Genomic DNA, 21,250 nt, shown 5'->3' on the forward strand with positions numbered 1-21,250 from the left:
CAGACACAGAATTGTTACTCAGGGACACAGAATTGTTACTGAGGGACACAGAATTGTTACTGAGGGACACAGAATTGTTACTGAGGGACACAGAATTGTTACTCAGGGACACAGAATTGTTACTCAGGGACACAGAATTGTTACTGAGGGACACAGAATTGTTACTAAGGGACACAGAATTGTTACTGAGGGACACAGAATTGTTACTTAGGGACAGACACAGAATTGTTACTGAGGGACACAGAATTGTTACTGAGGGCCACAGAACTGTTACTTAGGGCCACAGAAACGTTACTCAGGGACACAGAATTGTTACTCAGGGACAGACACAGAATTGTTACTCAGGGACACAGAATCGTTGAATTAAAGAGTATGTCAGACAACATGCAGAGGAGTGGCAGAGGAGGCAATGTTTTAGGAGCGAGCAGACGTGGCAGCAGAGGAAGGGGTCGAGGCAGCACTATTCGCAGCCAGAGGCCAGTGCTCCCGGTGTCATCCAGTACAGTGAGGAAGAGCTAACAGAGGGCGGTCAGGAACGGGGGGAGACATCCGCTTCTTCAGCAGCCAGGCGAAGAAGTAGTGGCGAGGAGAGTGGCGAGGTAGCCGGTCTAGAGACAGGTCTGTCTCCTGACCCACACGCAGCCGAGGGGGCTAGTAGTGAGGCGGAGACCCTAATTGATGATGATGAGGCTGATCGCACTTGGCAGCCTCGTCGTCATCAGGCTATTGCTTCCACATCATCAGGAGAAGAGGGTGGCAGCTTGGCAGCGAGCAAAACAGTCGGTGGGTTGTCTCCATCGCCACACTCTGCCATGTGCCACTTTCAGGTCTCCTCACACACTGCTGGTGTGTTCCATTTTTTGTCATAGGGTGCTGGCAGATTACGGGCCTCCCATAGCTGCTGCCAGGCCCCTAATCTGCCATGGGCCCCTGTACCGCCTCCTCATGCTGCTGCCAGGTCCACAGTGTCTCATGCCATGTGCCACTTTCAGGTCTCCTCACACTGCTGGTGTGTTCAATTTTTTGTCATAGGGTGCTGGCAGATTACGGGCCTCCCATAGATGCTGCCAGGCCCCTAATCTGCCATGGGCCCCTATACCGCCTCCTCATGCTGCTGCGAAGTCCAGAGTCTCTCATGGGTCCCTGTACGGCCTCCCATTGCTGCTGTCTCCATCGCCACACTCTGCCATGTGCCACTTTCAGGTCTCCTCACACACTGCTGGTGTGTTCAATTTTTTGACATAGGGTGCTGGCAGATTACGGGCCTCCCATAGCTGCTGCCAGGCCCCTAATCTGCCATGGGCCCCTATACCGCCTCCTCATGCTGCTGCCAGGTTCAGAGTCTCTCATGGGTTCCTGTACGGCCTCCCATTGCTGCTGTCTCCATCGCCACACTCTGCCATGTGCCACTTTCAGGTCTCCTCACACACTGCTGGTGTGTTCCATTTTTTGACATAGGGTGCTGGCAGATTACGGGCCTCCCATAGCTGCTGCCAGGCCCCTAATCTGCCATGGGCCCCTATAGTGCCTCCTCATGCTGCTGCCAGGTCCAGAGTGTCTCATGGGTCCTTGTACGGCCTCCCATTGCTGCTGTCTCCATCGCCACACTCTGCCATGTGCCACTTTCAGGTCTCCTCACACTGCTGGTGTGTTCCATTTTTTGTCATAGGGTGCTGGCAGATTACGGGCCTCCCATAGCTGCTGCCAGGCCCCTAATCTGCCATGGGCCCCTGTACCGCCTCCTCATGCTGCTGCCAGGTCCAGGCGAATGTAGTCACACAGGGGAGGAACTTCTCAGTGTAATGAACAGAGAAATCGACAGATGGCTGTCTCCGCGCAAACTGAAAATCGGAACCATGTTGACCGACAACGGAAAGAACATGGTGTCTGCTCTGCGTCAAGGAAGGTTGTGCCATGCGCCATGCATGGCTCACGTGTTCAATCTGGTTGTCAAGCGGTTCCTAAAATCCACCATCCCACTGCAAGACATCCTTAAAATGTCACGTAAACCTTGCATGCATTTCAGCCATTCCTACACCGCAAAGCACACCCTCCTTGAGCTGCAGCGGCAGAACGGAATTCCACAGCATCGCCTGATCTGCGACGTTGCAACAAGGTGGAATTCAACCCTACACATGGTAGGCCGCCTTTACGAACAGCGAAAGGCCATCACCGATTTCATGATGTTACAAGCGGATAAAGGTACTCCCCTGTGTAACTTCGATGTCAGCCATTGGCAGCTCATGCGTGACACCTGCCGCTTGCTCAGGCCCTTTGAGGAGGCCACGCTATTCGTGAGTCGGCAGGACTATGGGATGAACGACGTCATTCCTCTGTTGCACGTCCTGGAACAAATGCTGTTAACAATGGCTGGTCAGGGTGCGGTAGACGTGGGGAACAGATCTTAACGCCACATGACCCCTGTGGGGGCAGGACAGGAAGAAGAGGAGGAGGTAGAGGAGGACATTTGTGCTCAGGAATTATTGAGTGAAATGGGTGGTTTTTCCACTCAGCGGACAGGAGTGGAGGAGCAGGAGCATCTGGTAGAGGAGGAGGAGACAGAGGACCCAGATGCACCGTGGCAGTATGCTGTGGAGATGGAGGCAGGGAGTCCCTCGCATTCCTTGGCACAAATGGCCCATAGCATGCTCGCTTGCTTGCGTAGCGACAGCCGAATAATAACCATCAGACAGAGGGATGACTTTTGGCTGTCCACCTTGTTGGACCCTCGCTACCGTTCAAAAATGGTGGCCTTTTTCACACCTGCTGAGAGGGAGGCCAAAATAACGTACTATAAAAACCACCTATGTAGTCAGTTGGTCTCTGCCTTTGTGCGCCAACGTCCATCCTCAGACACTGTAGGCCCTGTGCGCTCGCGTTCCGCTGCCATGGCAGCAAAGGAGGGGTGGGGTGGTAGGAGCAGTGGCAGCTCCACCAGCAGCGGCTGCCTCCGTCTGCAGTCGATGATGAGTAGCTTTCTTCACCAGCGCAGTGAGGAAACTACTAACCAGCCGCAGCAGCAGCAGCATCAGGTGGACCTGGAGCAGGACCTCAAACAACAGGCTTGGGCCTACTTGGACAGCACCCTGCCAACCGAGGTAGACAATCCCCTTGACTACTGGGCAACGAAACTTGACCTTTGGCCCCAACTAGCTGAATTTGCCCTTGAAAGGCTGTCATGCCCGGCCAGTAGCGTGGCATCGGAGCGCGTGTTTAGTGCGGCAGGAGGTATTGTAACTCCGCGGAGGACACGACTGTCCACCCAAAGTGTGGAGAGACTCACGTTTGTGAAAATGAATCAGGCGTGGATTAGTCTGGATTTCAAACCACCAGTTCCTGACACAACTGACTAAATCCGCCATGAATCATGCCCCAAACATGTGCCACTTTCAGGTCTCCTCACACTGCTGGTGTGTTCCATTTTTTGTCATAGGTTGCTGGCAGATTACGGGCCTCCCATAGCTGCTGCCAGGCCCCTAATCTGCCATGGGCCCCTATACCGCCTCCTCATGCTGCTGCCAGGTCCAGAGTCTCTCATGGGTCCCTGTACGGCGTCCCATTGCTGCTGTCTCCATCGCCACACTCTGCCATGTGCCACTTTCAGGTCTCCTCACACTGCTGGTGTGTTAAATTTTTTGTCATAGGGTGCTGGCAGATTACGGGCCTCCCATAGCTGCTGCCAGGCCCCTAATCTGCCATGGGCCCCTGTACCGCCTCCTCATGCTGCTGCCAAGTCCAGAGTCTCTCATGGGTCCCTGTACAGCGTCCCATTGCTGCTGTCTCCATCGCCACACTCTGCCATGTGCCACTTTCAGGTCTCCTCACACTGCTGGTGTGTTCCATTTTTTGTCATAGGGTGCTGGCAGATTACGGGCCTCCCATAGCTGCTGCCAGGCCCCTAATCTGCCATGGGCCCCTATACCGCCTCCTCATGCTGCTGCCAGGTCCAGAGTGTCTCATGGGTCCCTGTACGGCCTCCCATTGCTGCTGTCTCCATCGCCACACTCTGCCATGTGCCACTTTCAGGTCTCCTCACACTGCTGGTGTGTTCAATTTTTTGTCATAGGGTGCTGGCAGATTACGGGCCTCCCATAGCTGCTGCCAGGCCCCTAATCTGTTATGGGCCCCTGTACCGCCTCCTCATGCTGCTGCCAGGTCCACAGTGTCTCATGCCATGTGCCACTTTCAGGTCTCCTCACACTGCTGGTGTGTTCAATTTTTTGACATAGGGTGCTGGCAGATTACGGACCTCCCATAGCTGCTGCCAGGCCCCTAATCTGCCATGGGCCCCTATACCGCCTCCTCATGCTGCTGCCAAGTCCAGAGTCTCTCATGGGTCCCTGTACGGCCTCCCATTGTTGCTGTCTCCATCGCCACACTCTGCCATGTGCCACTTTCAGGTCTCCTCACACTGCTGGTGTGTTCCATTTTTTGTCATAGGGTGCTGGCAGATTACGGGCCTCCCATAGATGCTGCCAGGCCCCTAATCTGCCATGGGCCCCTGTACCGCCTCCTCATGCTGCTGCCAGGTCCAGAGTCTCTCATGGGTCCCTGTACGGCCTCCCATTGCTGCTGTCTCCATCGCCACACTCTGCCATGTGCCACTTTCAGGTCTCCTCACACTGCTGGTGTGTTCCATTTTTTGTCATAGGGTGCTGGCAGATTACGGGCCTCCTATAGCTGCTGCCAGGCCCCTAATCTGCCATGGGCCCCTATACCGCCTCCTCATGCTGCTGCGAAGTCCAGAGTCTCTCATGGGTCCCTGTACGGCGTCCCATTGCTGCTGTCTCCATCGCCACACTCTGCCATGTGCCACTTTCAGGTCTCCTCACACTGCTGGTGTGTTCCATTTTTTGTCATAGGGTGCTGGCAGATTACGGGCCTCCCATAGCTGCTGCCAGGCCCCTAATCTGCCATGGGCCCCTATACCGCCTCCTCATGCTGCTGCCAGGTCCAGAGTCTCTCATGGGTCCCTGTACGGCGTCCCATTGCTGCTGTCTCTATCGCCACACTCTGCCATGTGCCACTTTCAGGTCTCCTCACACTGCTGGTGTGTTCAATTTTTTGTCATAGGGTGCTGGCAGATTACGGGCCTCCCATAGCTGCTGCCAGGCCCCTAATCTGCCATGGGCCCCTGTACTGCCTCCTCATGCTGCTGCCAAGTCCAGAGTCTCTCATGGGTCCCTGTACGGCGTCCCATTGCTGCTGTCTCCATCGCCACACTCTGCCATGTGCCACTTTCAGGTCTCCTCACACTGCTGGTGTGTTCCATTTTTTGTCATAGGGTGCTGGCAGATTACGGGCCTCCTATAGCTGCTGCCAGGCCCCTAATCTGCCATGGGCCCCTATACCGCCTCCTCATGCTGCTGCCAGGTCCAGAGTGTCTCATGGGTCCCTGTACGGCCTCCCATTGCTGCTGTCTCCATCGCCACACTCTGCCATGTGCCACTTTCAGATCTCCTCACACTGCTGGTGTGTTCAATTTTTTGTCATAGGGTGCTGGCAGATTACGGGCCTCCCATAGCTGCTGCCAGGCCCCTAATCTGCCATGGGCCCCCGTACCGCCTCCTCATGCTGCTGCCAGGTCCACAGTGTCTCATGCCATGTGCCACTTTCAGGTCTCCTCACACTGCTGGTGTGTTCTATTTTTTGACATAGGGTGCTGGCAGATTACGGACCTCCCATAGCTGCTGCCAGGCCCCTAATCTGCCATGGGCCCCTATACCGCCTCCTCATGCTGCTGCCAAGTCCAGAGTCTCTCATGGGTCCCTGTACGGCGTCCCATTGCTGCTGTCTCCATCGCCACACTCTGCCATGTGCCACTTTCAGGTCTCCTCACACTGCTGGTGTGTTCAATTTTTTGTCATAGGGTGCTGGCAGATTACGGGCCTCCCATAGCTGCTGCCAGGCCCCTAATCTGCCATGGGCCCCTATACCGCCTCCTCATGCTGCTGCCAGGTCCACAGTGTCTCATGCCATGTGCCACTTTCAGGTCTCCTCACACTGCTGGTGTGTTCCATTTTTTGTCATAGGGTGCTGGCAGATTACGGGCCTCCTATAGCTGCTGCCAGGCCCCTAATCTGCCATGGGCCCCTATACCGCCTCCTCATGCTGCTGCCAGGTCCAGAGTGTCTCATGCCATGTGCCACTTTCAGGTCTCCTCACACTGCTGGTGTGTTCAATTTTTTGACATAGGGTGCTGGCAGATTACGGACCTCCCATAGCTGCTGCCAGGCCCCTAATCTGCCATGGGCCCCTATACCGCCTCCTCATGCTGCTGCCAAGTCCAGAGTCTCTCATGGGTCCCTGTACGGCGTCCCATTGCTGCTGTCTCCATCGCCACACTCTGCCATGTGCCACTTTCAGGTCTCCTCACACTGCTGGTGTGTTCCATTTTTTGTCATAGGGTGCTGGCAGATTACGGGCCTCCCATAGCTGCTGCCAGGACCATAATCTGCCATGGGCCCCTATACCGCCTCCTCATGCTGCTGCCAGGTCCAGAGTCTCTCATGGGTCCCTTTACGGCGTCCCATTGCTGCTGTCTCCATCGCCACACTCTGACATGTGCCACTTTCAGATCTCCTCACACTGCTGGTGTGTTCAATTTTTTGTCATAGGGTGCTGGCAGATTACGGGCCTCCCATAGCTGCTGCCAGGCCCCTAATCTGCCATGGGCCCCTGTACCGCCTCCTCATGCTGCTGCCAAGTCCAGAGTCTCTCATGGGTCCCTGTACGGCGTCCCATTGCTGCTGTCTCCATCGCCACACTCTGCCATGTGCCACTTTCAGGTCTCCTCACACTGCTGGTGTGTTCCATTTTTTGTCATAGGGTGCTGGCAGATTACGGGCCTCCCATAGCTGCTGCCAGGCCCCTAATCTGCCATGGGCCCCTATACCGCCTCCTCATGCTGCTGCCAGGTCCAGAGTCTCTCATGGGTCCCTGTACGGCCTCCCATTGCTGCTGTCTCCATCGCCACACTCTGCCATGTGCCACTTTCAGATCTCCTCACACTGCTGGTGTGTTTCATTTTTTGTCATAGGGTGCTGGCAGATTACGGGCCTCCCATTGCTGCTGCCAGGCCCGTAATCTGCCATGGGCCCCCCTACCGACTCCTCATGCTGTGACGTTGCAACAAGGTGGAATTCAACCCTACATATGTTAGACCGCCTTTACGAACAGCGAAAGGCCATCACAGATTTCCTGATGTTAAAAGCGGATAAAGGTACTCCCTGTGTAACTTAGATGTCAGCCATTGGCAGCTCATGCGTGACACCTGCGCTTGCTCAGGCCCTTTGAGGAGGCCACGCTATTCGTGAGTCGGCAGGACTATGGGATGAACGACGTCATTCCTCTGTTGCACGTCCTGGAACAAATGCTGTTAACAATGGCTGGTCAGGGTGCGGTAGACGTGGCGCACAGATCTCAATGCCACATGACCCCTGTGGGGGCAGGACAGGAAGAAGAGGAGGAGGTAGAGGAGGACATTGGTGCTCAGGAATTATTGAGTGAAATGGGTGGTTTTTCCACTCAGCGGACAGGAGTGGAGGAGCAGGAGCATCTGGTAGAGGAGGAGGAGACAGAGGACCCAGACGCACCGTGGCAGTATGCTGTGGAGATGGAGGTAGGGAGTCCCTCGCATTCCTTGGCACAAATGGCCCATAGCATGCTCGCTTGCTTGCGTAGCGACAGCCGAATAATAACCATCAGACAGAGGGATGACTTTTGGCTGTCCACCTTGTTGGACCCTCGCTACCGTTCAAAAATGGTGGCCTTTTTCACACCTGCTGAGAGGGAGGCCAAAATAACGTACTATAAAAACCACCTATGTAGTCAGCTGGTCTCTGCCTTTCTGCGCCAACGTCCATCCTCAGACACTGTGGGCCCTGTGCGCTCGCGTTCCGCTGCCATGGCAGCAGGGGAGGGGTGGGGTGGTAGGAGCAGTGGCAGCTCCACCAGCAGCGGCTGCCTCAGTCTGCAGTCGATGATGAGTAGCTTTCTTCACCAGCGCAGTGAGGAAACTACTAACCAGCCGCAGCAGCAGCAGCAGCAGCATCAGGTGGACCTGGAGCAGGACCTCAAACAACAGGCTTAGGCCTACTTGGACAGCACCCTGCCAACCGAGGTAGACAATCCCCTTGACTACTGGGCAACGAAACTTGACCTTTGGCCCCAACTAGCTGAATTTGCCCTTGAAAGGCTGTCATGCCCGGCCAGTAGCGTGGCATCGGAGCGCGTGTTTAGTGCGGCAGGAGGTATTGTAACTCCGCGGAGGACACGACTGTCCACCCAAAGTGTGGAGAGACTCACGTTTGTGAAAATGAATCAGGCGTGGATTAGTCTGGATTTCAAACCACCAGTTCCTGACACAACTGACTAAATCCGCCATGAATCATGCCCCAAACATGTGCCACTTTCAGGTCTCCTCACACTGCTGGTGTGTTCCATTTTTTGTCATAGGGTGCTGGCAGATTACGGGCCTCCCATAGCTGCTGCCAGGCCCCTAATCTGCCATGGGCCCCTATACCGCCTCCTCATGCTGCTGCCAAGTCCAGAGTCTCTCATGGGTCCCTGTACGGCCTCCCATTGCTGCTGTCTCCATCGCCACACTCTGCCATGTGCCACTTTCAGGTCTCCTCACACTGCTGGTGTGTTCCATTTTTTGTCATAGGGTGCTGGCAGATTACGGGCCTCCCATAGCTGCTGCCAGGCCCCTAATCTGCCATGGGCCCCTATACCGCCTCCTCGTGCTGCTGCCAGGTCCAGAGTCTCTCATGGGTCCCTGTACGGCCTCCCATTGCTGCTGTCTCCATCGCCACACTCTGCCATGTGCCACTTTCAGGTCTCCTCACACTGCTGGTGTGTTCAATTTTTTGTCATAGGGTGCTGGCAGATTACGGGCCTCCCATAGCTGCTGCCAGGCCCCTAATCTGCCATGGTCCCCCGTACCGACTCCTCATGCTGCTGCCAAGCCCGTAATCTGTCATGGGCCCCTGTGATCGCTTGTTGGCATATTCCGCTCGTTCAGATGCTCCTTCTCCTGCTACTCCTCTTCACGGATTCCGTCAGCAGTCTTTCTTGGAATCCGTTTCCAAGAGACAACAGTTTGCGAGCACGCACCCGACGGTGCAGAAGCTGAACGTCCTCCTGTCCAAGTTGCTGCTGCCAGGCTCGTAATCTGTCATGCGCCCCTGTACCGCCTCCTCATGCTGCTGCCAGGTCCAGAGTGTGTCATGGGCCCCCGTACCGACTCCTCATGCTGCTGCCAGGTCCAGAGTGTGTCATGGGTCCCTGTACGGCCTCCCATTGCTGCTGCCAGGCCCGTAATCTGCCATGGGCCCCCGTACCGACTCCTCATGCTGCTGCCAGGCCCGTAATCTGTCATGGGCCCCTGTACCGCCTCCTCATGCTGCTGCCAGGTCCAGAGTGTGTCATGGGTCCCTGTACGGCCTCCCATTGCTGCTGTCTCCATCGCCACACTCTGCCATGTGCCACTTTCAGGTCTCCTCACACTGCTGGTGGTTTCCATTTTTGTCATAGGGTGCTGTATGGCCTCCCATTGCTGCTGCCTCCACCGCCACACTGTGGCTCCACACTCTGGTTTTGGCCCCGTGACTGCCCAAATGAGTGAAGTGTGCGGTGATTCTAAGATCGACGGCACTCATCTGCATGTCATACTGACTGTCAGTATTATTTCTCTTCCCCAGCAGACTCCAAGGGCATTTAAATTAAAGGTACAGTGTTCTGCACTAATATAAAGGCTCTCTGAAGCCTAGAAACACCCTTTTATAAGTTAAATTCGCAGCGAATATATTCGACTCGAATTGAAATTTTTCCACGAATTCGCCGAATCAGTCGAATCGAATTTTTGAATACTTCGCTCATCTCTACTCATGTGTATTGTATTTCTACTGAATGCCATAAGCTTGATTGTTCTTATGTACCTTGATTCGTTATACTTTTTGTACGATTTCAATAAACGCAACTGTTAAAAAAAAACAAAAAAAACAAAAAAAACATCAAACGCATAATGTGAGTGACATGACATATAAGTTACTATTAAACTAAAAAAGGGAAAGAAAAATAACGTACAATAATGCATGAGATTCGAACCAACAACCCTAGTACTGCCAGACGGAAGTGTTAACCATTTAGCCACTGTGCTGCCCTTAAACCACCTTAAAAAACATTTTACATATATACAGTAATTGCTGTGTCCCCTTAAGGCTAAACCAGCATGGATTCAGCCTCACTTCCTGGTGGGTGTACTGATGTCACTAGGCTTTGTCCTACAAAAAAAATTCTTAAATGAAACGAATGCAAGTTCCTGAATCTTTACAGTGGGGATCGAAAGTTTGGGCACCCCAGCTAAAAATTTGTATTAATGTGCATAAAGAAGCCAAGGAAAGATGGAAAAATCTCCAAAAGGCATCAAATTACAGATTAGACCTTCTTATAATATGTCAACAAAAGTTAGATTTTATTTCCATCATTTACACTTTCAAAATAACAGAAAACAAAAAAATGGCGTCTGCAAAAGTTTGGGCACCCTGCAGAATTTATAGCATGCACTGCCACCTTTGCCAAGCTGAGACCTGCCAGTGTCATGGATTGTTCTCAATCATCGTCTGGGAAGACCAGGTTATACCAATCTCAAAGGTTTTAAATGCCCAGACTCATCTGACCTTGCCCCAACAATCAGCACCATGGGTTCTTCTAAGCAGTTGTCTAGAAAACTGAAACTGAAAATAGTTGACGCTCACAAAGCTGGAGAAGGCTATAAGAAGATAGCAAAGCGTTTTCAGATGTTAATATCCTCTGTTCGGAATGTAATTAAGAAATGGCAGTCATCAGGAACAGTGGAAGTTAAAGCAAGATCTGGAAGACCAAGAAAAATATCAGACAGAACAGCTCGCAGGATTGTGAGAAAAACAATTCAAAACCCACGTTTGACTGCACGATCCCTCCAGAAAGATCTGGCAGACACTGGAGTTGTGGTACACTATTCCACTATAAAGAGATACTTGTACAAATATGGTCTTCATGGAAGAGTCATCAGAAGAAAACCTCTTCTACGTCCTCACCACAAAAATCATCGTTTGAACTTTGCAAATGAACATATAGACAAACCTGATGCATTTTGGAAACAAGTTCTGTGGACCGATGAGGTTAAAATTGAACTTTTTGGCCGGAATGAGCAAAGGTACGTTTGGAGAAGAAGGGGCACAGAATTTAATGAAAAGAACCTCTGTCCAACTGTTAAGCATGGGGTTGGATCAATCATGCTTTGGGGTTGTGTTGCAGCCAGTGGCACAGGGAACATCTCACGAGTAGAAGGAAAAATGGATTCAATAAAATTGCAGCAAATTTTGGATGGTAACTTTATGCCATCTGTGAAAAAGCTGAAGTTAAAGACAGGACAAAGCAGTAGGGACAAAATATATGTGAAATGGTTTGAAACAGTAATGTTTTTCTATGTCATTTTTGTTTATTAGAAAATGACAGTTTCTAAAATTTTTAAATTTGCAGCCGGTTCCGGCCTCCGTACATTCTGTATGCCCCAACGCTCGCAGGGAGCGGAACACGGAAGCTGGATGCCGGCATCGGCCGGAGGAGATGGTCCTTAAGGGGTGTCCTACTCACAAGACCTAAGAGCATCTGAATGCCTTCCTCCATGATACCAGACCATATCCTCAGGAGACAGCCCCTCAGTCAGTGTAGCAGAACCCGGGGCTCAGCATTCAGGCCCTGAGGACACCAACCTGAGGCCATACAGCAGTGGTTGCCTGGGAGGACAATGTGCTGTCTATCAGGCTGGACCAATCCTATCTAGGGAAGACTCAGAACTTTGTGTGCTCTTGCAATATATACAGTTACCCAACATTCTTTTCAGAGCCTCTCTCTCTGAGACAGGCAGAGGCTGTATCAATATTCGTGCTGCTATCTGCATAGCTCCACACCTATGATCTAGCAACTTCCCAAGTTTTCTAGATGCAGAGGGAGCTATCAGCCTGGCAGTAGCAGATCACCCTGAACAGACCTAACTAGCAGAACAAGGCATTACTGATGCAGTGTGCCAAATATGCTTTTACCTAACAGCAAATTACAATCACACTGACTAGAGTGTGATAATTAAATTATCTATCAAAACTCAAACCAATGCTAACTATTTAAACCTAGCACCTACCTAGGAGGGTGCTTTTTAATTCTGACCATGCTAAGCACAGTGGTAGATCCATGCTGGCTTGGTCAGCTTCCATCTGCTTGCTTTCTACTTCGACATATTGGCTGCTGTAGTACTACGTTCACATATACTTTAAGCAGGGGTGGACTGACAACTCATGGGGCCCCCGGGCAATAGAGGATCATGGGGCCCCTGTGTCCTTGCCCAAACTCAAAAAAGCCTATGAAAAAGGTACCAGGGGCATCTCATGGGGCCCCCTACTGACCCCGGGCCCTCGGGCAGTGCCCGAGTTTACAAATGGTCAGTCCGCCCCTGACTTTAAGGGATATATGAATAAAATATTCACTGACAAACATCGGCACAATCAGGATTAAAATTGCCATAATTTCTCTAATATGTGTAGTTCCTGTATCAGTACCGCCTTTGCCATAATGTATTTTTTTCCAGAAATACCTCAACCAGGAAACAAAAATGTTAATCAAAAGATGCAGCGCTACAGAAGAGGAACACTATAAATAAATGAATGGATGTATAGATACAAATATGTATACACATGAATAAATAAATGAATAGAACAGTTCATATGATAATATCAAGGTGACTTCAAGTGCTCTCCTCTATTTCATATCCTCCTGATAATCATGTGCTGTGCGAAATAGTGCTGAAGAAATGCACACTCACCAGAACGCACAGTTAAATGGGCGTTTATAAATATAAATTTCCCTTGGAGTCATCAGCTGGTCAGGATGGGGTCTGCAATATGATAGCCTCCCTCCAGAGCTCCTGGATATTACTGTGTAATCCCTTGGAAGGTAGCCTGTGGACTGCTCCTTAATGCCTACACACGTTCCTTTCCCAGCAGAGAGATGAGTAGCTGCAGGACGGGGGAGGAGTCCGTGTCATCAGGCGGAGCAGGTCAGCTCTCCAGCACCCCCCTGCCTCTCTGTGCACAGGCTGTGCACAGAGAGGCAGGGGGGTGCTGGAGAGCTGACCTGCTCCGCCTGATGACACGGACTCCTCCCCCGTCCTGCAGCTACTCATCTCTCTGCTGGGAAAGGAACGTGTGTAGGCATTAAGGAGCAGTCCACAGGCTACCTTCCAAGGGATTACACAGTAATATCCAGGAGCTCTGGAGGGAGGCTATCATATTGCAAACCCCATCCTGACCAGCTGATGACTCCAAGGGAAATTTATATTTATAAATGCCCATTTAACTGTGCGTTCTGGTGAGTGTGCATTTCTTCAGCACTATTTCGCACAGCACATGATTATCAGGAGGATATGAAATAGAGGAGAGCACTTGAAGTCACCTTGATATTATCATATGAACTGTTCTATTCATTTATTTATTCATGTGTATACATATTTGTATCTATACATCCATTCATTTATTTATAGTGTTCCTCTTCTGTAGTGCTGCATCTTTTGATTTATATTGTTTTTTTTTTTTTTGGGGTTTATGGTTACCTGGTGCACAGCTGCTACTTTGCATTTATAGGTGCGCTCGTATACATTTTTTATCATCAGGAAACAAAAATGTATTTGGGCCTCTAGATGGCCGCTGACAATATAGGAACAACACATAGAGGAAGTGCGGCAATTTTGCTCTGAGCATGTTGAAGTTTGTAAAATCTGCACAATGAACATTTTATACATATGGATCCCTAGGTCTTTGAGGGACAGCACCAAAGAGCAGGTGAGTATTGTGGCAAAAGCTGTTTTTTTTTACTGAACGTCCATATGAGTTTTTTTGTTTTTTATTTTAAAGTAGAGTAGGGTTTTACAATACTATGAAAAATATTGTTACCTAAACCTGCCTCCTAAGAATGATCACAGGAAATGATTGACAGTTGAGGTAAAAACGACTTTCAATATGTGACGACTATAATTATTTTTTTGTTTGATGTCAATGCTGGTGGTATTTGCATGATTTCTGATTTATATATAGAAACTGTGAAGTGATTTACCGGTATATCTTATAGTTCATAATATAAATAGTGTCTTCTAACAGCCAACATTATGTGTGTGACATTCCAGATATAAGATGGTTTATCTGACTTATCTGCTCGGAATCTTTTACGTTTATATAGATTATATGTGATTATTTTGCTGCTGTTGCATAAAATATTGTTATTATTATGATGATTATTACTTCACTGTGACAAAATTGTAACTAACCAGATTTTATTCTTTGTTTCCCAAGCCTGTTATGGAGAGATTACAATGACTCCAAAATATATCTCAGTGTCTCCAGGAGAGAATGTGGTCATACATTGTAAATCAAGTTCTGATGTTACTGATGGCTCTGGTACAAGCAACATACACTGGTACCAGAAGAAAGAAGATCAGCCTCCAAAACTTCTTATCTATCAGGCAATCAGTCGCCAATCTGGAGTCCGAGACAGGTTCAGGGGCAGTAGATCTGGATCTCCGTACAGAGATTTCACTCTTACAATTACTGGAGCTCTGCCAGAAGATGAAGGCGATTATTCCTGTCAGCATAGTCGGGGTACACCACTCACACAGTGATACAGTCGTACAAAAACCTCCTTCCTCTTTTATACACTGCTCAAAAAAATTAAAGGAACACTTTTTTTTATCAGAGTATAGCATCAAGTCAATGAAACTCCTGGGATGTTGATCTGGTCAGTTAAGTAGCAGAGGGGGTTGTTAATACGTTTCAGCTGCTTTGGTGTTAATGAATTAACAACAGCTGCACTAAATGGGCAACAACGAGATGACCCTCAAAACAGGAATGGTTTTACAGGTGGAGGCCACTGACATTTTTTTCCCTACTCATCTTTTCTGACTGTTTTTCACAAGTTTTGCAGTTGGCTAGGATCAGTGTCGCTGCTGGTAGCATGAGGCGATCCCTGGACCCTACAGGGGTTTTACAGGCAGTCCAACTTCTCCAGGATGGCACATCATTATGGGCCATTGCCAGAAGGTTTGCTGTGTCTCCAAGCACAGTCTCAAGAGCATGGAGGAGATTCCAGGAGACAGGCAGTTATTCTAGGAGAGCTGGACAGGGCCATAAAAGGTCCTTAACCAATCAGCAGGACTGGTATCTGCTCCTTTGTGCAAAGAGGAACAGGAGGAGCACTGCCAGAGCCCTACAAAATGACCTCCAGCAGGCCACTGGTGTGAATGTCTCTGACCAAACAATCAGAAACAGACTTCATGAGAGTGGCCTGAGGGCCTGACATCCTCTAGTGGGCCCTGTGCTGGATGCCTGGCACCATAGAGCTTGATTGGCATTTGCCATTGAACACCAGAAATGGCAGGTTCACCACTGCCACCCTGTGTTTTTCACAGATGAGAGCAGGTTCACCCTGAGCACATGTGACAGACGTGAAAGGGTCTGGAGAAGCTATGGAGAACGTTATGCTGCCTGTAAGATCGCTCAGCATGACCGTTTTGGTGGTGGGTCAGTGATGGTCTGGGGAGGCATATCCATGGAGGGACGCGCAGAGCTCTACTGGATCTGGGATCCTCTTTTGGCTCTCCTGCCCCTACCTCCCTTTGAGTGCCCCCATGGCAAGAAGCTTGCTATGGGGGAACCCAAGCAGTCTCGGTGTCTATTGACACATAGAGCAGTGGCTCGATCCCGCCCCCTCTCCCTTCTCTTTGGCTGACTGGCTGTGATTGACAGCAGCGGGAGCCAATGGCTCTCGATGCTATCTCAGCCAATGAGGAGAGAGAGTCCTGGGATAGCCAAGACTCCAGTGCATATCACTGGATCAAGAGGAGGCTTAGGTGAGTATTAGGGGGGCTGCTAAACAGAGAAGGATCTCAGACCCAGATCTCAGCAGCATCTCTACAGGCTAGACAATGGCACCCTGACTGCCATTAGGTATCGGGATGAAATCCTTGGACCCATTGTCAGACCCTACGCTGGTGCAGTGGGTCCTGGGTTCCTCATGGTGCACAATGCCTGGACTCATGTGGCAAGAGTATGCAGGCAGTTCCTGGAGGATGAAGACATTGACACCATTGAATGGCCCCCATGCTCTCCTGACCTAAATCCAATGGAACATCTCTGGGATATCATGTTTCGGTCTGACGCCACCAGGTTGCACCTCAGACTGTCCAGGAGCTCAGTGACACCCTGGTCCAGATCTGGGAGGCAATATGCCAGGACACCATCTGTCATCTCGCGACGTTGTCAGGTATGCATACAAGCACGTGAGAGCCATACAAACTGCTGAGTACTGTTTTGAGATGCTGCAATGGAATTTCAGCCAAATGGACTAGTCTGCTGCATTATTTTTTCACTTTAATTTTCGGGGTGTCTTTGAATTCAGTCCTCTGTAGGTTGATCGTTTTCATTTCCATCAAACGATGGGGCATCCTTACATTCCTAACACATTACACAGTCCATATCAGTGTAGATATTCAGCATGATATTTTTCCCCATTGAGATCTGATCTGTTTTCAAAATTTTCCTTTAATTTTTTTGAGCAGTGTATTTTGCTCAGCAGATTTTTCCTTCTCCATCATGTGTGAACGTTTCACGTACAAAAATTGTTGTATTGCAATTATAGTATGTAGTGCTTATCTGTGAAGGAGCAGTCCACTGATGACAACTCTTCCGGCAATGCCACACCATCAGACGCATCAAGGTTGTACCACAAAGCAACATATGGAATGCCAAATATATATATATATATATATATATATAAATACTTTATTCTACCATTTCATGTGACAACACTGAAGAAATGACACTTTGCTACAATGTAAAGTAGTGAGTGTACAGCTTGTATAACGGTGTAAATTTGCTGTCCCCTCAAAATAACTCAACACACAGCCGTTCATGTCTAAACCGCTGGCAACAAAAGGGAGTACACCCCTAAGTGGCAATGTCCAGTTTATTTTGGTGTCATCAGAACACAGGACATGGTTCCAGTAATCCATGTCCTTAGTCTGCTTGTCTTCAGCAAACTGTTTGCGGGCTTTCTTGTGCATTATCTTTAGAAGAGGCTTCCTTCTGGGACGACAGCCATGCAGACCTATTAGATGCAGTGTGCGGCGTATTGTCTGAACACTGACAGGCTGACCCCTCACCCCTTCAACCTCTGCAGCAATGCTGGCAGCACTCATACACCTTTTTCCCAAAGACAACCTCTGGATATGATGCTGAGCATGTGCACTCAACTTCTTTGGTCAACCACAGCAAGGCCTGTTCTGAGTGGAACCTGTCCTGTTAAACCGCTGTATGGTCTTGGCCACCGTGCTGCAGCTCAGTTTCAGGGATTTGGCAAACTTCTTATAGCCTAGGCCATCTTTATGTAGAGCAACAATTCTTTTTTTCAGATCCTCAGAAAGTTCTTTGCCATGAGGTGCCATGTTAAACTTCCAGTGACCAGTATGAGAGAATGAGAGCGATAACACCAAATTTAACACACCTGCTCCCCATTCACACCTGAGACCTTGTAACACTAATGAGTCACATGACACCAAGGAGGGAAAATAGCTAATTGGACCCAATTTGGACATTTTCACTTAGGGGTGTACTCACTTTTGTTGCCAGCGGTTTAGACATTAATGGCTGTGTGTTGAGTTATTTTGATGGGACAGCAAATTTACATGTTGTACACTCACTACTTTACATTGTAGCAGTCATTTCTTCAGTGTTGTCATATGAAAAGATTGAATAAAAAATTTACAAAAATGTGAGGGATGTACTCACTTCTGGGAGATACTGTGTCCCCCACAGCCCGTTTCACCAGCCGTCCTGTATTCCAGGAGGCTGGCATCTTCAGTGTGGGCACCCAGCTGTGATAGCTTGTGGCTTCACAGCCGGGTGCCCACTGCACATGCGCGAGTAGCGCTGCGCTTTGTGAATGGTCCTGTAGTCTTCTGGGACATGTCCCAAAAGACTGCAGGAAGGGAGAGAGGGAGGACACCTTCCGTTTCCACTCGCCTAGACTATGGGAGTGGGTACCTGTCAAATTCAGGTACCCGCACCCCCCAACTCCCCAAAGGTGCCAATCCTTAATGGGGAGTGGGGGAGCAGTCCTTAAAGCAGAACTTCCCCTTTTGGGCGGAGCTCCGCTTTAAGCAGTGGACCTGACATAATCAAGTCCATAGACCTGCTGCTGCGGAAATGAGGACATCAGGAACAGTATATCACTGGATTGTGGGGGAGCTCTGTTTGCTGCTGGAGCAAAGGATCCAATGAGTGCAAGTTATTTTGTCACTCCTGGAAAAAACAAGCTGTTAACCCTTGCAGTGCAGGATCAGCGACACTGCATGGGAAAACTTTTTTTTGCTCGGAGTTGGGCTTTAAGTGATATCTCTTACTGGCTATAGACATAAGTGTTCAATATAACTCAGATCCCTTTGTCAGGCTTTATACCAAGATTAAAAATGTATAAAGCCTGACCTGATCTGAGTTATCCTAAAAGCTTGCATCTTTAATAACTCAAGTTAGCCAATAAAAGGTATTGAATACATTCCAAACTTTGGGCTAGGATACAGAATGAGAGCATATTTATCACTCACATTCACACCAACTTATAATGATTGCCAAAAAAAAACAAAAAACAAAAAAAAACACACCAGAAATGCAAATTTAATACAAAAAAGAAAAAAAAACACTAGCAGTTTAGAAATGCAAACTTAATACAAAAAAAAGATAAAAAAACACTAGCAATTTAGAAATGCAAATTTAATACAAAAAAAGAAAAAAAAAACACTAGCAATTTAGAAATGCAAATTTAGTACAAAAAAGAAAAAAAAAATACTAGCAATTTAGAAATGCAAATGGCATACAAAACCTTTTATGTGACCCACATCCACACCCAGTTTGCTATAAATTCAGCATAAACTTGTCATTTGTCTGAGGTTTTTTTTTTCAAGCGAGCTTGTGACTATATTACACGGTTAAGTATGACATACCTGTGGACATTTTTCTTTCTCTTCATTCAAGGTAACAAAAAAAGTTTTAAAGTTGACCCTACTCGGGTCTTTTGCCACAGTTGTAAATATATTTGATCACATCATGCTTTAACAGCACAACTCTTACTGGCAGACTGAATGGTTCTATTGATCCATATATTTGCACACATATAATTACTTCTGATTTTGATGGTTTAATCACGTTTTACATCTTGATTGCTAGAAATCTATAATATTACATACAAGACAACACAGTAAATAGCAAATGCCGAAAAATATAAACCATAAGGTATGAAATTGTTGCTGCGCTTGCTAGACTTGAACCTGGCTGGTGTTACAAACATAGCCAGTTCATATTTCAGAGGTGAATCTAATATCTTTTTTCTTAGGTTTCTGTGATCAGATTGAAGTGACTCAGACTCCACAATATATTTATGTATCTCCTGGGGATAGTGTGACCCTGTCATGTAAGACAAGCCGTACCAGTTACACCAACATGGATTGGTTCCATCAAAAGATAGGGCAACCTCTGAAGACTATTATCTACAGAGCAAGTGACCGACTTGCTGGCATCCCGGAGCGGATCAGTGGAGCTGGGTCAGGAACCTCATTTACTCTGACAATCCGAGAAACAAGAGAAGAAGATGCAGGAGATTATTACTGCATGCAGAACACTGCCTTACCACTCACACAGTGATACACAGCTGTACATAAACCTGCTTCCTCTTTTACATGGACAACGATTACCATACTAAATTTAACCACTTGCCCTCCAGAGGATGTACCCCCCTTTCTGACCAGACCCATTTTTTGCGGTACAGCGCTGTGTTACTTTAACTGATCATTGCGTGGTCATGCAATGCTTTACATAAATTAAATTTATGTAATTTTTTCCCCACAAATACAGCTTTCTATCAGTGGTATATGATCATCTCTGTGTTTTAAATTTTTTGCACTATAAACAAAAAAAGACCGGAAATTTTGGAAAAAAAATATATTTTGGACTTTTCACTATAAAACATATCCGATAAAAAAATTTAAAAAATCAAATTTTGCCATAAATTTAGGCCAAAATGTATTCTGCTACATGTCTTTGCTTAAAAAAATTCCCAATACGTGTAAATTAGTTGGTTTACGTGAAAGTTTTTGTGAGCGTCTACAAATGGTGGTATATATACTGGAACTTTTTTTTTCATATATACTGGTAATGGAAGCGATCAGCGACTTATAGCAGGACTGCGGTGGGCATTATGACACTGGGTGGGAACTGACTAACTGCCACTGACATCCCCAGTGGCACTAATACAGTGATCAGTGCTAATAAAAAGCACTGGGCAGGAAGGGGTTAACAACTGGGCAATCAAAGAGTTGACTAAGTGCTATGTGTGTTATACTAGGAAGACATGATGTTGTGTATCTCTCTGCTGTGCAAAACAGCATGTCCATGGTGACAGGAGAGAGACCTGTGTTGATTACACATAGGTCTCTCCGCTGTTGGCTTTCCCCGATGATCGCCAAGTGGCGGCCGGGACCTGGAGATTGACATCTATAGCCACCAAAAGCAGAATAGGTAGGGCGGCGCGCACATCCCCTACCCGGAAATACAATTCATGTATATATATATATATATATATATATGTGATTTTGTGCAGCCCTGCCGCCCTGTAGCAGTATTTCTGCTATAGGGCAGAGGGCAAGTGGTTAAACTACCTGCTAAGTGAAGATCAGATGAGATCAAAGCAGCAATACAACTGAAAAGTACCAACAAGTAACCAAGTGTAGAACTACCCTCTTAGGAATTGCTGAAGATTTGGGTCCCCCTGTAGTCCTGCATAGCCAGGCAACAAGCATTTTTCACAGACTTGCATTCCAGAGACAGTAAACAGTCCTTGAGCTTGGCTTATTAGGGGTATTAAATTTGGATGAGGTTGAGGGGTGTATGGGATGCCCAAGGAACAGTAAACTGAGGACAACTTCCTTGCAACTATATACAAGTCGAAGATAGGAAATTAGAGCTCTCCAGCTACGGGTAAGCTCCTAACCAAGCAAAACGCATTTTGGGAGTTCTGTATCTCGGATGGATCAGTCTATGTGATGGAGGAGTTAAACTATTCTGAGACTTTTATATGGTGAGCATTTCCCCTGTCCTTTTTTGGACTTACCCAA

General features: G+C 48.4%; 1 protein-coding gene across 2 annotated transcripts in view; it reads left to right on the forward strand.

Moving 5' to 3' along the window:
* The window catches only part of LOC149442178 (uncharacterized), a 68,514-nt gene extending 48,507 nt beyond the window's left edge, over window positions 1-20,007 (forward strand). For both annotated transcript variants that reach the window (XM_089656409.1, XM_089656408.1), the window contains exons 3-4: window positions 14,385-14,690; window positions 19,474-20,007. In XM_089656409.1, the coding sequence (XP_089512535.1) occupies window positions 14,385-14,690; window positions 19,474-19,781 (614 nt within the window). In that variant the 3' untranslated portion in view covers window positions 19,782-20,007. The remainder of the gene's footprint in view (window positions 1-14,384; window positions 14,691-19,473) is intronic.
* Window positions 20,008-21,250: the final 1,243 nt, after the last annotated feature.

Source organism: Staurois parvus, unplaced genomic scaffold, assembly GCF_062004578.1.
Source record: "Staurois parvus isolate SC_StPar_1 unplaced genomic scaffold, SC_StPar_1.0 ptg000903l, whole genome shotgun sequence".
NCBI classification, from domain to species: domain Eukaryota; kingdom Metazoa; phylum Chordata; class Amphibia; order Anura; family Ranidae; genus Staurois; species Staurois parvus.